Source organism: Thermobia domestica, chromosome 7 (assembly GCF_964235325.1).
Source record: "Thermobia domestica chromosome 7, izTheDome1.hap1.1, whole genome shotgun sequence".
Taxonomy (NCBI): Eukaryota; Metazoa; Arthropoda; class Insecta; order Zygentoma; family Lepismatidae; genus Thermobia; species Thermobia domestica.
In genome coordinates, this window is record NC_137460.1 from 144,486,379 (window position 1) to 144,502,514 (window position 16,136).

At 33.8% G+C, this 16,136-nt stretch overlaps 1 protein-coding gene across 1 annotated transcript in view; it reads left to right on the plus strand.

The window, feature by feature from the left end:
- The first annotated feature begins 225 nt into the window (after window positions 1-225).
- Oseg1 (intraflagellar transport protein Oseg1) overlaps window positions 226-16,136 on the plus strand; it is a 174,050-nt gene continuing 158,139 nt past the window's right edge. Inside the window, exons 1-2 of the mRNA XM_081765339.1 lie at window positions 226-584; window positions 10,900-11,009. Of these exons, the coding sequence (XP_081621465.1) occupies window positions 526-584; window positions 10,900-11,009 (169 nt within the window). The 5' untranslated portion in view covers window positions 226-525. The remainder of the gene's footprint in view (window positions 585-10,899; window positions 11,010-16,136) is intronic.

The following is a 16,136-nucleotide window of genomic DNA, read 5'->3' on the forward strand; positions in this document are numbered from 1 at the left end:
GCATTTGGTAACAAGCAGACTCAGGTTGCATTCAGTACCAGCTGAGGTAGCGCAACACGAAACTTACAAAAATCAACAGTAATCCTAATAATAGCAAACTAAAATGCAAATTTTTCGTTGCGATGACGCAAACCAGTAGGGAATGTGGTCAAAAATTTAATCACTGTGAAATAAGGTCTGGATAGAACTGTACATAGAACCATTTGGAATTTATAAAAGATTTTGGTGTATTCTAGGGCACAGAAATTTAAACAATTCGTTGTTTTCTGCTTGGTGGATTATCTGTGCTGCCATCTATTACCAAAAACCTTAAATAAATGAAAAAGTAGTAGCAGCCGCGGCGTAAGGGAATGTTTTTGATTTTCACACATGCCGTGGGAATTGTGTTACAGAACAGTACTTAGATTATAGTCATTTGTGAAAGAAGCTCTGTTACAAGTTATCAAATTAGTAAAAACTTTCTTCTGGCGTGGTAATCTGTGATCAAGAATGATTGTATAGTTGTGTTTATATTGTGTAACTACAATGAGAGCTGTACCGACATGGGTAGACAAAGTTCATGATCGTGATAAAATTGAACAATGGTATGTGTTGTATAAGGTACACATTAGTTGTAATTACTATAGCTTATGTCAGTTCTAATCCTCTAGTTCAACAATAATACTTTTTTTTTTTTGGTAATAGTTAAGAACAGCTACTTCTCATCTCCCGTGCACGAGGATACATCTTACTGTTGCACTACCTAAACACCCTAAGTACAAGGGCAAGAACTCAGTCTATTACCTACTTTTTAACATCCTAGATAGTCAATGAATAATTCCTGAAAGTATGGCGTTTCTCGTCCTTCCCTAAATGGGAAGTACGGCTCCTTAACTATAACCTTTTTTTTTTTTGCAAAATGCAAAGGTATATTAGCTAGTATTTATTCCTTGCACTTCATTTTAATTTCAATTTATTAAGGACTGAGTTAAGGCTTGTGCCTTACCGGTCTAATACGTAGTTACATTGTCAACAATAACAAATAAAAACATACAGATAAAATTACAAAAAAAAAAAAAAAAAGTGATAGTTCACTAAACCTTTTGTAGGCTAAGTAAGTCCAAGGTGTTAAATTAGATTAGCTTAGTTTAGGTTAGATGACGGTTTCATATTTCTGGACCTACGTATTTAGACGGAGAACATAGAAAGGGCTATGTTAAGATGAATGGGACCAAAGGTCGGTAAAAAATAATAATAAAAAAAAAAATACAAGATTTACAAGAGTAGAGGCGGAATGATGTATGTCTCTTAAGAATGGGAGCTCTTCCGTGGCTGAGTGATTAGCGTACGCGCCTTTGGCGTGGGAGGCCCGAGTTCGATTCTAGGCGGGAGTTCATGTTCGGATTCCACATTAATCACTAGGTGCACGTCTCATATAGCCTCGCTGCTGAAAGGGACGTTAAATTAAAAACTCATTTAAGAATGGAATCGAAGTTCATTTTGTAGAAATGAGTGCTGTAGAGACTGTACATACTTACCGGAAGTGCACAGAAGGGAATATGAATACTATTGTGTGAGTAGTTAATAGTATGGTGTTGACCTAATATTAACAGAAATGAGCGAAATCATGACTTTTTTTTTCGAAAAAAATAGATGGCCTCCTTCAACTAAAAATTGGTCCTGGCTTGCACAAACTACTTTAGAAGAGATTAATATGTTATTCACACTTCTGTTCATTACGCGCATAACCACCGTCGTTTTCCGTCTGCTCCCTACGAACACGCTAGAGCGCATGCCTACCATCTCATCCTGCGCTGAACCAGAAGATATATAGAAGTCTTGTCTGTAGTGATTATCTAGCACAAGTTGGTGTGTCTTTATCTCAGAAAGGGTAAAGTTTACAATGCCCGGTCCTATGGTGATCCTTACAACGACACTGGAAATTACACTCGATTAATTTTAATAAACTTGGTCCACTTAATTTTAAGCTAACCCCACGTCACCCTATGTACCTTTTTAAGGTGATCATTCTTATCAATCCGCAGCTGAAGCATGTATTGTAAAGATTATCCCTCTGGAGTAAACATTTTAATGGCATATAAAGTTCCAAGTAAATTCTCTATAGCTGTAACTGCATATGCAGGCAGGCGCGATAAAAATAAAGAGAGACGCATTGGAAAACAATCTATAAAAGAATTGTTTTGTTTAAATATGCTGATGGCTTGTTTTTTCGTGAAAAACGAAAAGAAAGGTACGAAATTCAAAAGTATAGGCCTTATTGTTTTGTACGTATCGTTTAAGCAAAAGACTCTTATCGAGATTATCGAAGCATTTTCAGAAAACTAAACGTATAGTATAAGATTTTAATGTCTTACGACCGACTAAAAGAGTTATTGAAAGGAATGTTGTTGAAGCATTTTCATTAAGCTTGAAATCCAAAAAGCGAATTCGGATAGAGAATGCAACACCATTATCTCGAGTTACATCAGCAAATATTATCAATAGAATTTTGAATCACATATCCTTATTGTTTTGAATTTATGGTAAATATATAAATTTAACAATCTACTATATTACCAATTTCTTGATTACGGTACATCGAAATTTCTGTAGGCTTAATCGAGAACAATTCAAGACGGCAAAGAAAAAAATTTACTTCGATAATCTTAGAAAGGCTTACGACTCGGTTAGGAGAGAAGCATTATACAACGTTCTTACAGAGCTTGGAATACCGAGAAAGCTAATTAAATTAATTAAGATATGTTTAAGTGAATCCCAAAGTAAAGTCCGGGTAGGAAAATTTTTGTCCACGAGCTTCCACGTCGAAAATGGCCTGAAACAAGGAGATGCGTTGTCGCCATTATTATTTAACTTTGTGCTGGAATACGCCATAAGTAAAATCAAAGATAGCAACCAGGGCCTAGAGTTGAACGGCATTCACCAGGTTATGGCATATGCTGATGATGTAAATTTAATAGGGGATGATAGGAGAACAGTAGAAATAAATGCAGAGATCTTATTAAACGCTTGCAGGGACATGAGTTTAGAAGTAAATGCAGAGAAAACTAAATACATGGAAGTGCGTCGGGACCGTAATACGGCAAATTGTGGAGGCGTTAAAATATTAAATAATACTTTTGATAAAGTGGATACTTTCTAATATTTAGGATCAATATTAACAGACGAAAATCATATTCACGAATAAATTAAATGTCGACTAAAAGCAGGGAATTCGTGTTACTATTCGGTTCAAAATCTCTTGTCGTCGCGAATTCTGTCGAGGAATTTGAAGCTTAAAATATATAAAACGATAATCATGCCTGTTGTTCTGTATGGTTGCGAAACATGGTCGCTTACTCTGAGGGAAGAACATAGACTGAAAGTATTTGAGAACAGGATCCTGAGAAGAATATTCGGACCCAAGAGGAACGAGAATGGGGAATGGCGGAAGCTTCATAACGAGGAACTACATAGTTTATACGGTTTACCCAACATTGTTAGGGTCGTCAAGTCTAGGAGGCTTAGGTGGGCAGGTCATGTAGCTAGAATGGAAGAAAGTAGAAACGCTTTCAAAGTCTTGACTGGTAGACCCATAGGAAAACGACCATTAGGAAGACCTAGGCGCAGATGGGAGGATAATATTAAGATGGATCTCGCAGAGATAGGAATACAAAGTAGAAACTGGATCCAATTAGCTAAGGATAGAAGTCAGTGGAGAGCTTTTGTGAACGCGGCACTGAACCTCCGGGTTCCATAGGCCATAGAGTTAGTTAGTTAGTTAGTTTAATCTTAAATACAACAAATGTTAAAATTCAGGACAAATTGAGAAACTCACTTTTTTTATTTTTGTTTTGTTTTGTTTTGTTAGAAAAATATATTGCCCCGAGCTACAGGGCGACATTTCTTTCGCGTGAATTTCGGTAAAATATGCTCTATCGCTGGAATGATTCAAGGTATTTTCTTATTCTCACTTTATTTAAAAGATTACTGATTGAAGTTATATCCTCCGTTTGGAAATATGCGTTCAAGTTTACGTGCTGTTGTCTTCTGATTTTTTTTCTGTATTTTTTGTTTTATTTATTTGTTGAAAGTTCTTCAAAATTGTTAATCCAAAAATTTTGATTTTGTGACTTTTGATCAATGTCATACTGTCCTTCTTTTTAGGATATGTAGTACCCTGAGAAGTACAACTGCTTTAAAATTCCAAGAATTTTTAGGATAGATGTTTCTGAGAGAGAGAAAACAAACTGCAAAAAACACAGTTTTGTTACGAAAGATAAAATATTTACATTGTTTATAAAATATTTAAACACAAAAGTGTAAGTTCTCCTTTTCAGGAAATGTAGATCAACAATAAAATAAAAGTTTTTTAGGATTAGTGTTTATTTTGTTTTATTTATTTATTTATTTAATTCTTTAAAATAAAATTCAGAAGCCTACAGCACGAAAACTTAGACACACATTTCATAACGGAAGATATCATTCGAATCAGTAAATTACTATAGTTCAACTAAAACAAAAAGCAACTAAGTATTTTAAACCGTTCCAGAGATAGGGCAGTTTAATATTTTGCCGAAAACCGCACCGAAGGCACCGGCTTTGAAAACCTATATCTTAAACCAGTTTTTTTTTTTTTTTTTTTTTTTTTTGTTTGGAGGGGGGACAAATAAAAAAGTTCTTCTTTTAACAAGTGAGACTACGAAGGTAACCCCCTGCCAGAATTCATATGGACTGCTCCTGTAGATAGGTTTGTGCGAATTTTGACAAAATATAGGATATGGGGGCATTACACGTCGATTGAATTCCATAGTGCATGTATGTGAGAAACTGAAGATACTTTGAAATGGTGATAAAATGTTCATAGTTTCCTACAAAAAATAACAAATTGAAGTAGGTGAGATTCTGTAGAGTACACTTGGTTACAAAAAAGGGAAATGTATACACAGTGCAATACATATACTAAGATACAACACATCATTAGTTTAAAATACGTTATTTTTTAGAAAGCAAATTGAAGATTTCCACTGAAGTTAAAGCTTTTAACCATATAAAAACCCTGTTACTGCATATTTAAACTACTGGTGGGCACAAAAACCGAAACCGGTTTTTTTTTTGGAAATTTTCAAAAACCGGTAATGTTTTCTCTAAAACCGGTTTGGTTTTCACTGAAACCGGTTATCGGTTTTCTTCAAACTCGGTTCGGTTTTCACCAGATCCGTTTTTTTCAAAACCGGTTCCGGTTTTTCCAAAATTTGTTCTATTTCTGATGAGAATAGTGTTTCGTTGTTCTTCGGGAACCGATTCTGTTTCCACAGAAATAGTTTATGTGTTTTCCAAAAGTTTCCACCGAAACCAGTATCGGTGAAAACCGAACCGGCTTCGGTTTTTCTAGAAACCGGTTTCTGGTTTTTATAAAAGCCTGTTTTCCCCATCCCTAATTTAAACCTCTATAGTTCTTGACAATCGGTACTTGATAAAGTATCTGTCATATCGGATATTATTCTTTTAGGAATATAGAAAAAAGTTAGTACAAGGGGAGGTAGGAATGATAAGAGATAAAAAAAATTGTAGCACTTACATTGATTTCCTGAGGAACTAGAAAAAAAACTTATGTGATTGTGCTAAATAATGAAACCTGCTTATGTATTGACACATTTTTTTCAGTTACTTTTTCATGCCAAAAAATATTATGAAAAATTTTGTTGAAGTTAGTGTCTCTTATTACCGCTAAGGGGTAATAACGGGATAGGGTTCTCACTGCTCATACAAATAGAATAGAAAATGAGTAAGGGTTTAAAAAAGCATGTTGAGACAATTCTGAATAATTTACTTTTTTCAGATCTGAAATATGTACATATGTTCCCGAAATATCAAGATTTAAAAAATGAAATTCAGTAGTTCGTTCTGAAAATTTATTTCCCTGAGTATTAAATAAAAAAACTATTGAAACAAAGTATAGCCCAGTTGAGTTTTATGGAATCTAGATATTCCATGGATAAAACTAACACTACCAAATAAAAAGGAATACTGACAAGAAATTTTGTGGAGAATGTCGAGAATAAACTTAAAAGTGCCTAAAATCCCAATGAAGAAAGAACACCTAATTTGAAAAATATTTTTAGCTAACTTAAATGGACTGAAACAGTTATTAAATTGTAATCATACAAGGAGGGAACATTGAAAAATATTGTAAATCTATTGACCAAATTTTGTGTGAAATGTAAAACTTCATTTTCGAAGAAACATGTAAGATTAATATTTAACCTTTTAGGTGTACAGTCGAACGAACATATGAATGTAGAAAAGCATTTGGGAATGTGATGCTAGCTTATGTAAACTTCAAGTTAACATTTAAAAAACTCATAAATGTAATTTAAACTTTAGTGTCACATAATTAAAGCAGGTAGGCCCTATTAATTATCTTAAGGTGGGCCACTTAAACAAACATAGGAAAAATGTATAGGCCAGAAAACACTGTTGGCATATAAGCAGAGTTTAACAAATATTAAGAATAGTCCTACAAACACATAGACCTACCAAAAGAACAACAGTCATATTTAATCTTTCTGTTTTAGTTTCAAAAGTCTCTTTTTCTCCTTGCTGTAAACATAACAATTTTTTTTGATCTGCCCTCTGGAAATCTGAAATGGCCCATTTCCCTCCAGTTTGATAGGTCCATAAAACACAAATCTGGATGGCACAGTTGAATGTCATCATAGGCAGATCAATTGAAACCACTTACTTACTTTTTCAAAAATTTAACCTTGTATAGTCCTTCAAAAGCAATAATCTGACAAAGCAATAAACATCCCAACATACAGTCAAGATCGTAGTACACAGCGTAATGGATTTCTAAGCAAGATTCTGCTCTGATTGGTTCAATTTTTTCTGGCAAACTTTCATCGAATGATGATAAAATTAGTTGATCCAAAGCATATTCCTTACTGTCATTATCTATGCACAGACTGACTGGATTGCCAAGTAGGAATTTTCTTTTTTACCTTCTGTATACAAAAAAATAGCAGGTTACACTCGTCACATGCGCTAAATAAACATAAATTTGAACTGAAACAATAAGAGACAGCTGTCCCATACCCCTTCAAAATTTCTAAAAGAAGTAATAAGAAACATGCCCTCACTTGACTTGAAATGCAATGTTTCAGCAATTTTGAAAATTTTATATCAATCTTCATAATCTTAGTCACAGAGTTTCATAGCAGTCGTTTCCACATTTCAAATTGACTTTTCAAATAAAAACTTCCGCTGTAAGCTCAAACTGAAGATATTTTTTCATAATGTGACAACAATATAAAAACTCATATTAGTTCATAAGTGGGGTAGGAAAGTAAAGGTATTGTTTTTATTTTATTTTATTTTATTTTATTTTATTATTTTTTTTTTTTTTAATAATTTTGATTTGATATTTAGGATACTTTTGGCCGTGTCTCTTATTACCCTGGTCTCCGCTATTTTATTTTTAGGAATATAGAAAAGTTAGTACTGTTTTATTTACTATTACTTCCCGTCTGGTTAAAGGAAATTGTGGTTAATTTTGACAAATTGTTTCAAAGGGTCATTTGAAGAGAACTTTATTGGGCTGGTATATTTTTGTGAAGCTGACTATATATTCCTTCAATCTCTCCAACGGCCAAAAAGCAGTGAAACCAATGTTTGTTAAAACCTGTTTAAATAAATGTTTTTTTTTCCCGAGTTTTTCCCATATTTTCTTGTTTCTTTGAAGCAGAAATGTTCAAATATGATTTATTTATGAAAGTAACACCATTGCCATAATTAACAACCATTTTCTGTTCACATATGATAAAGATCTCCAAATTTTCCATTCTGTTCTAGTGGTTGAATTCACTGCGTGTCTGGTGTTTAGTGTTTGTTTGTCGATGGCTGCTTACATCAAAGGCGCGCTAGCCATCAGATCGACGGGAAGGGCTATTTAACGTTTGTGTATGGTTTAAGGGTAAAAATATTTCAGAAACGATAAAAAACAGTAAAGCTGTTTCCTTTTGACAATGTAGTGAAACTTATGTTAGCCGCCATCGGTTTCATTAAAAACTGACAACTTCCGGGAAAAAAAGTGTTTTTCATTGTAAATCGTAACATATGTATATCTAACTTATTTTTACCTGCGTACCAGTTTGTATTTTGTAAATAATATATCAGAATTCCCTCGTGGATATTTGGTGAGCGTTCGCAACTTAGGCACGGGAGACCCAGGCTTGATTTCCAGTAGGGGCTTGTGTGGTTCTGGTTCCACATCCGAACCAACCAACCAAATAACACAATATAAAAATTATTTTTGCAATATAAAAGCATTACATGTAATAAATATCTGGGTTTGCCATTTGCACTCTATGATTTGAGTGTTGTAATTTCAACACACTAATTACGTACAAAGCTCTATAGCACAATTTTTTTATTCTTCTCTTCCTTACACCTATGACAGTTGTAGATAAGTTTGTCTGTTCCAGCAAAAGCCAGAACTTCAGGTGTACTATTGACTCTTAGTTCTAGATTCACAAACAAATTCATCCTACTACAGGGTTTTGACCACCAGGGAGTGGGATTGAGCTGTGTTTGTGTATGTTTTCCTTACACTTTGTAGCATAAACCCGATCGCCATTTAATATAAATTTCCAGGTTGAAACCTGTAAATACCTAACGAAAGCAAATCGAATAAGTTCATCTTTTGTAATGATGTTCATTTTCTTTTGGGGGGGGGGTGGGGGGGTGTTAACATTTTTGACTCGTACTAACACGAACATATACCAACCATCACGAAGGTCTACCCTTAGACTAAGAATGTTCAAAATCGGTCGAGCAATTTTTGCATGATTACAGTTGAATCTAAATTTTAAGCCGCTTCATTCACTTGCTGCTTTTATTTCTCACGTTGAAATAACACGTAATGTATATTATATAATTTGAAATTTGCTACACATTTTTTTTTTCTGCCTCCCAGTCAGAATCAATAGAATAAATTTTCCAAGGTTGAAGACTAAACCGTGGGGGAAAATGACCCAAATTAGTCAGGCAGTTATGCTGGTTCTAAGTTCGAATTTCGAGCTGCTTCCACAGCGTATTCCCTATTGTTCACCATGCCAAAAGTACAGTATGCCACAATAAATATGCACCATAAAGAAATATTTCCAGGTATAGCATATGCCAAGAGTGATCCAAATCGATAATTTCTACGTACATTCTAGGCAGTTTTGGTCTCGAAATTTTGTTAATGTCTTTTTCTTTATAGATTTTTTTATTGTAAAATTGCTTATTTTTAATTCATACATTGATCTGTTCTTTATCGGAATTTTTTTTTCTTTCTTTTTTACTTTCATTCATTTGTTTATTCAGTACGTTCAGAATTTCCCGATTAGTCGTAAAATAGTCATAATATTTAATAATTGTTCTATGCAGTATATCATGTTAAACTGTTAATTCGCCCAATAGAACCCTAAAATTTAGTTTTTAAGAAACGCAGTATGATATATCTTGGTTGTGCTAATAATATACTAAAAACTCAAAAACCCAGTTTGAGTTTTCAAGTGGGTTTTATCAGTTCGGTTTAACCCCGGAAAAAAAAATCTCCTTTCTTTAGCTGCTTGAACAAACTGTGCAAGAAACTTTTGAAGATCACTCTCAGTTCCTTTTTGTTTGTTTGTTTTGTTTCTTTCAATTCCGCGAGAAAATATAAGAGATGTAACTGTCAATCTAGCTCTGATCACATAATCTTCGTCGCATGTGAGATCTCTCGCCACAAATGAGCCAAAATACATTTTTGTTTATTATTATAGAGGCACATTTTATATTTATCTGAACTCACCTCGCATCCAGTATCTTCTTGTTTTTTTATGTGATTTTATGTGATCGTTATTAGCGATATTTGGGCTTTCTTTAAATCCCTGAACTCGAGAAAATTTGCTACTGACCGGACAAAATTAATTTAACATCTTGAAATGGTATGTTGTCCTGTAGAAGTTATATATTGCATGAAAAAAAATTGCATGAAAAGATGAGGCTTTGGATGCAAGATAGATTCATATTTTTTATGTTCTTGTCCATTTCTTGAGCCACTTATTCACTACAACAGAGCTTAAAGTATAGGGATTGGCAAGCATTTTGAATCAGCTTTGAACGTGTTGTTACAACTAGATACTAAACAAACCAAGAGTTACGAAAAAAATATATAAATTGCTGTGTATTCAGAGTTGTAGCAAGTTGTCCTGATTAAACAGTTGTAATTATTAAGAACACTATTAGTTTGTGTTTGTGTTTATCTGAACTATTCACTAAGTTTACATCCGTCTATCGGGCCAAACTGTTGGATACGGGTTTATCGGATGATTGACCGATATTCGTATATGCTATCGGGTGATTGCATATGAATTGAAACGCAATAGCGATCTAACGGGCGGGTAAGCTGAAGATATTCGAAAACAGTAAAATGTGGAGAAGTTTCGGAACCACAAAAGATTAACAAACTGGTGAATGGAAAAAGTTGCATGGAATTCCACAGTACTTATATTCATCATCACCGAATATTACTTGAGTTGGTAGATCGCTATGATTAAAATGGGTGAGATACATTTCTCTGGAAAATTTCCAGCGGGAGAGCCAAAAGGTAAGAGATCTCTGGATAGGTGCGAGGGAAGATAGTATATAAAAAAAGACCTTCAGGAAGTACGATTTCCAATCATGAATTTGATGGTTTTGCACGGGATAGACTCATTGGCGTTCTGTTGTATCTGTGGCGATGAGTTTTGGGGTTTGAAGAAAGTTTATTTAAATAATCATAATTTAAGTATAGCACATTGATGACAAGATTAATTTTATTATTTGTATTATGAAAGTAAATTTAAATTTGTGCTTGGCCTATTTTAATAACAATTAGTCTTTTGTTCATTACAGCATTTATGACCTATGCTTTAAACCAGATGGCACTCAACTTGTGGTAGCTGCAGGGCAAAGAGTGTTGGTATATGACACAAGCGATGGATCGCTTATACAGCCTTTGAAAGGTAAATGTAATCGAGGAATTATAGTGAGATAGATTTTCTCTGTTTACCAGTTTTAATCGAGACGTACAAGTCAGTTAATTACGTTTTCAGTTAATAATCACAAATTATATTGTGTTAATCTTAAAATAAAATTTAAGTACAGATGATCATTTGCCTTTTTAAAGCTTTCTCTACACAGGATATATATCGGTCACGAAAGTCACGCAGGTCATGAAAAAGTCACGAAATTAAGCTTTTTTTTCTTTCTTTCTTTACAAATATAAGTACACACTGGAAAATTTTGTTCTATAAAACGTTAAAATTCACCACTGACAATGTCTATGGTCGGTTTTAGATGCTACTAAATCGCAAGCAAAGCACGCTTCTATTGCATGCATGGAAATTCGGGCTAATTTGCACCCAAATTCGCTCTTGAGAATGTTACGAAATTTTATTGTTTGGTTAAAAAAAAACACGAAATTTCATTTTAGAATTTTAGTAGACATCCAGCTATAGTTTCATACTAGGGATTGTAAATCAACTTGGGCACTGTATTTGTAATAGCAGAGAAATTACCAGATTTGAAGAAAAATCATGTAACACTTGAAATTTTGTGTACATTATTTATTTATTTATTTAGTTTTATTATGTTATATTATGACATGTTGAATTAAATCGCTGGTGACTATTGATACATGTAAAGTAATTATTTAGACTGGGGACAACACATTTAAGAACACCCACTAAGAATATATGGATCTCGGCCAAAATTGGGACACAAAAACAAGGGTATGATAGGTAGAAATAATTTCAACTTGACTCCCATGGGACAGCTCGAATATATTATCAAGTTGTTCAGAAACGTCTGCAGTACTTAATAAAATAACATTTACCAATAATCCATATGAAACAACAATCTAGGAAATGATATCTGAAAGGTGTTTGGATAATCATCTGAATTACTGACATTGACCCAAGGATTATAATCCGATACAATTACTGTAGGCTTCTGGCGCTCATAAAATCCCAATATGGAACTTCAAGTGATTTTGGGCTTCGCTAAAGTACGTTATTGCAGGTTTAACCAGAACTTTGAACTTTAAAAAAAGAAAAAAAAAAAAAAAAGGAATTCATTCCATTTTTTAATTATCAAAAGCATAAAGTTCAAAGTATCTACACAGTTGATACAAATATAATTTCCTCTAATATGCCTGAGCATTGAATTTCGATGTAAATTTGTGCTCTCATCTAACAGAATTTCATCAGCTAAATTTTTACATCGGATGAAAATAGTTTTCTTACGAAGCAATTAGTAAATCCAGCGACCTGTTAAATGAGAATTTAACGCAATGCTAATAGTACCAATAATAATAGATTTGCGAACGTTAGATTCAAACGAACTAGTTGAACGACACTTTCTGCGAAAAGAGTTTCTTTTTTATATAATCCTGTAAATTGATACATACGTAATTGTTATTAATATTTGAAAAATGAAAAAATGAAATGAAATCTTTGAGTTTTACGTCCCACGGTTATGCCGGTTAGGCTAAAGGAGACGGTGATTATGAGAAATGAATGAAATGGTGGAATGAAGAAAGTGGGAGGAAACGGGAGAACCCCGAGAAAAACCACGCACACGGTGTTTGTCCACCACAAAGTTCACTTGGCGGGGGCTGGGATCGAACCCGGACCCCAAGCACCAGAGGTGAACGCTCTACCACTGAGCCACCGCGGCCCCCTTATTAATATTTATTAATAGGAAAGGAATTATACAGAAAGCGGAAAAAAATACTTACATAATGAAAATATTTATTAAATGTTGTAAAACTAACTATTATCGACAAGAATAATTGATTTTTAATTTTTGTTTTACCTCGTTTTAACTGTTGTTACCTTATCATGATCGTAGAATTCGACTAGTATTCTGCCATTAGCCTTTCTCTTTCTTTCTTTCTTTCTCTCTCTCTCTCTCTCTCATTCACTGTCTCTCTCTCCCACACATAAATCTTATTTCTGGATTAAAAGATATTCGTATCGAACGTAAAATTTCATTTTCAGTACTCACAAATAATTTTCAGTTCTTTCTTGAGAAGTATAGGATTCCATTACTTATCTAGTAGTATCACAAATTTCATGCACATTCTAAAGACTAACCTTGTCATAACTTACTTTTCTTATATGATTGATGTATGTAATTATAAATTTAGTTCTTCAAAACATCTACCGTTGACCTTAATGCAGGCCACTACCTCATCAGTCGTATTATGTACGGTTGCCACAGGAAAGGTTGCTCCTGCCTATGTCAATGTATGCTTAAGTCTGGCAATACTGCTGTACATGGTACTTTAACCCATGTTCTTAGGTGAAGACCGATCTACTGGAGATACGAAGTCAAATTCGTGCAGAAGGAATCATACTTAAATACATTGCCTTATATCCTTGTGCAGAATTTTGTTGGAAGATGTTCTTTTGCCCTTTGAACAAATTGTCAAATTACTGCTTGACTTCAAAATCCAAATCGGCTCTCTGGTAGACCTCGGCAGTAACTTTTTTTTTTCTTTCTTCACAGAAATAAAATTCATTGTTCTCGTTAGAGGATACCTCTCTCAAACCGTGGAAGAGACAGATTGATTGCTCCTTAGAATCATTAGTGGTTTTTCTGGAGTTTGTAACATAAATCCCTGTCGTTTTTCTTAGTTGAAGGACTCTTTAATGGTCTCATCAGTGAAAAGAATCTTTGTGTATCGATCGTACTCGTGATACTGAAACAGAGGCTTTACTTTCATCTTTACCTCGTGCGCAAGCTGTTAGGTAGGAAAACGATCTGTGGTCTGTCGCTAAACTCACCTCTAAGCAGGGTGGATTGATTTAAATCAGTCTGATTTAAATCAAGATTTAAATCACTTGATTTTTTAAATAAAAATCGCTGATTTAAATCAAATTCCGAAATAAAATAATTTAAAGTGAAAATAAGTAAAATCCCGTTTCTGGTGTATTATTTCGGTTACGGAAGTTAATAATTATAATACAATGAGACTCAAATGTACAGTATGTACAGCATAGTATAAAAACAAGTGTCATGCACAGGATGATTAGGGAAAATCCCGTTTTGAACGGGTAACGGAGCAATACTGCTTTCTTTTCTCCGTAACAATGAGTTTGGGTTTTTAAATCGTTAACTATTCCAACGGGACAATCACCATCGACATTTGAGACGAAAATTCTTTCGCGTACGCGTCTGCTTGTTTATTCCCAGATAATAGGGCGTATATAGAGGGGTCCTATCCCGTCTCCGATTTTTTTTAAAGATTTATAACTTTAGGTGAAATTAATGTATTTCTTGCCTCAAGCTAGTTCTAATTTTTTTAAAATATGCCCCTACCAAATATCAGTAACTTTTGTGAAAAAAAGTGACATTTTGATAAATGTTGCTATACTTTTTCCTTAATGCTTAACCTTTTAAATTATATTTCCTATTTTTATCCTATTAAAAATCGAATCTTCATTATTCGATTAAAAAAGTACCAATGAACATTTTTACTTCGTTTTCTTTTCCAAGACTGAAGGCACTGTAGAATATGTTACATATGCTTTCACGCCTTTCTGCGTCGAGACATAGTGTGTGATGACATCATAAATTTTAAAAAAAAAAATATTTTTTTAATGCCTATTATTATTTTTCGGCAGGCTTACATTTTGCATTCAAAAGACTGAAATTTTGCACACTCGTTCAGTGCACCACTTAGTATTTTTCAGATGTTTTTAGATCTCTGCGTGAAAACAGGGAGGTCCAAAGAAAAAATGTAAAAAAAAAAAAAAAAAAAAAACAAAAAAAAAAAAAAAAACGCGATTCAGATGGAGACATATGAATGGTACCATTTGAAACGCTGTTCTATTCAGAAGAGAATGACGTACAAACCATGATCCTAGGATAAATAAGAATGTTTCAGGGAACTGTTGCCTGAGATCCTGTTTTATAAGGGAATCTGTGGATGTGGAGGATATTTTTCGCGGGCTTACTTTTGCACTTAGCAGATTGAAATTTTGCACATTTATTCAATGCACCTTTTAGTACTTTTTAGTGTTTCAGATCTCTACCTTAAAACAGGGGGTTGGTCCAGAGGGTTAAAAAGTAAAAAAGGATATTTTTTTAACAGAAAATCTCTTTTTTCTTGATTTTTCCGCCCCAGATACATGATGGAGATATTTGAATGATACGATTGAAAATCTTCTTTATTCTGAAGAAAATAATATACAAAACACGACCCTAGGATAAATAGAGATGTCTGAGAAAATTTCTATATTACATGCGTGTTATCTGGGGCATTGTGGGGATGTTCTTAGCTCATTGTTAAATATTTTCCCCGTCCTTACTATTCAAGATAGCTTGAAATTTTATACACACATTTAGTACACCCCTTAGTGTTTCCCAGTTGATTTTGAGGAATGTGCGTTAACACAAGGGAGTTCAGAGGGGATCAAAATTTGAGAAAAAAAAGTCAGAAAAAAAAACATTTTCTCTCAAAATTTCCCGCTTCAGGGGCATGATAGGGAAATCTGAATGTTACCGTTTCAAAAGCTGTTCTATTCTGAAGAGAATGAGGTATGAACCATGATCCTAGGATAAATAGGGATGATGTAGCATCTTGACTGAAAGTCTATAATTTTCCTTTTAAAAAAAGCCATAATTTAAAAGGGTTAAAAAAACAATGATTGGGATTAACAGAGGTTAACAATTGGCGATTAATTCAAAATTCAATCCTAATACTTTCACTTAAATGGCATAATTAGCATTTAATACTAATTCCTAATGCTTTTTCTTGAGTTCGCGACTTGTAATTTACGAGGAGAAAGATTTGATTTAAATCAAAAAAATCGATTTAAATCAAAAAAATCAACAAAAATGATTTTTTTAAAAAAAATCATGATTTTTTTCCACCCTGCCTCTAAGTCATTCTGAGCACGCAAGGTATCACTACCGTTTAAATGTTCAACACATGAATCTTCGGTGATGCTTCTTGACAGGATTTCTCCGAATTCGAGTTTCCTTGTTCCTTACCGGGTAATACACTCTTACTATGCATGCCTGACCTTTACTTCGACGGGGTTATCGTCAGTTCTACTTTCACTGAACTTTTTGGTTGTTGA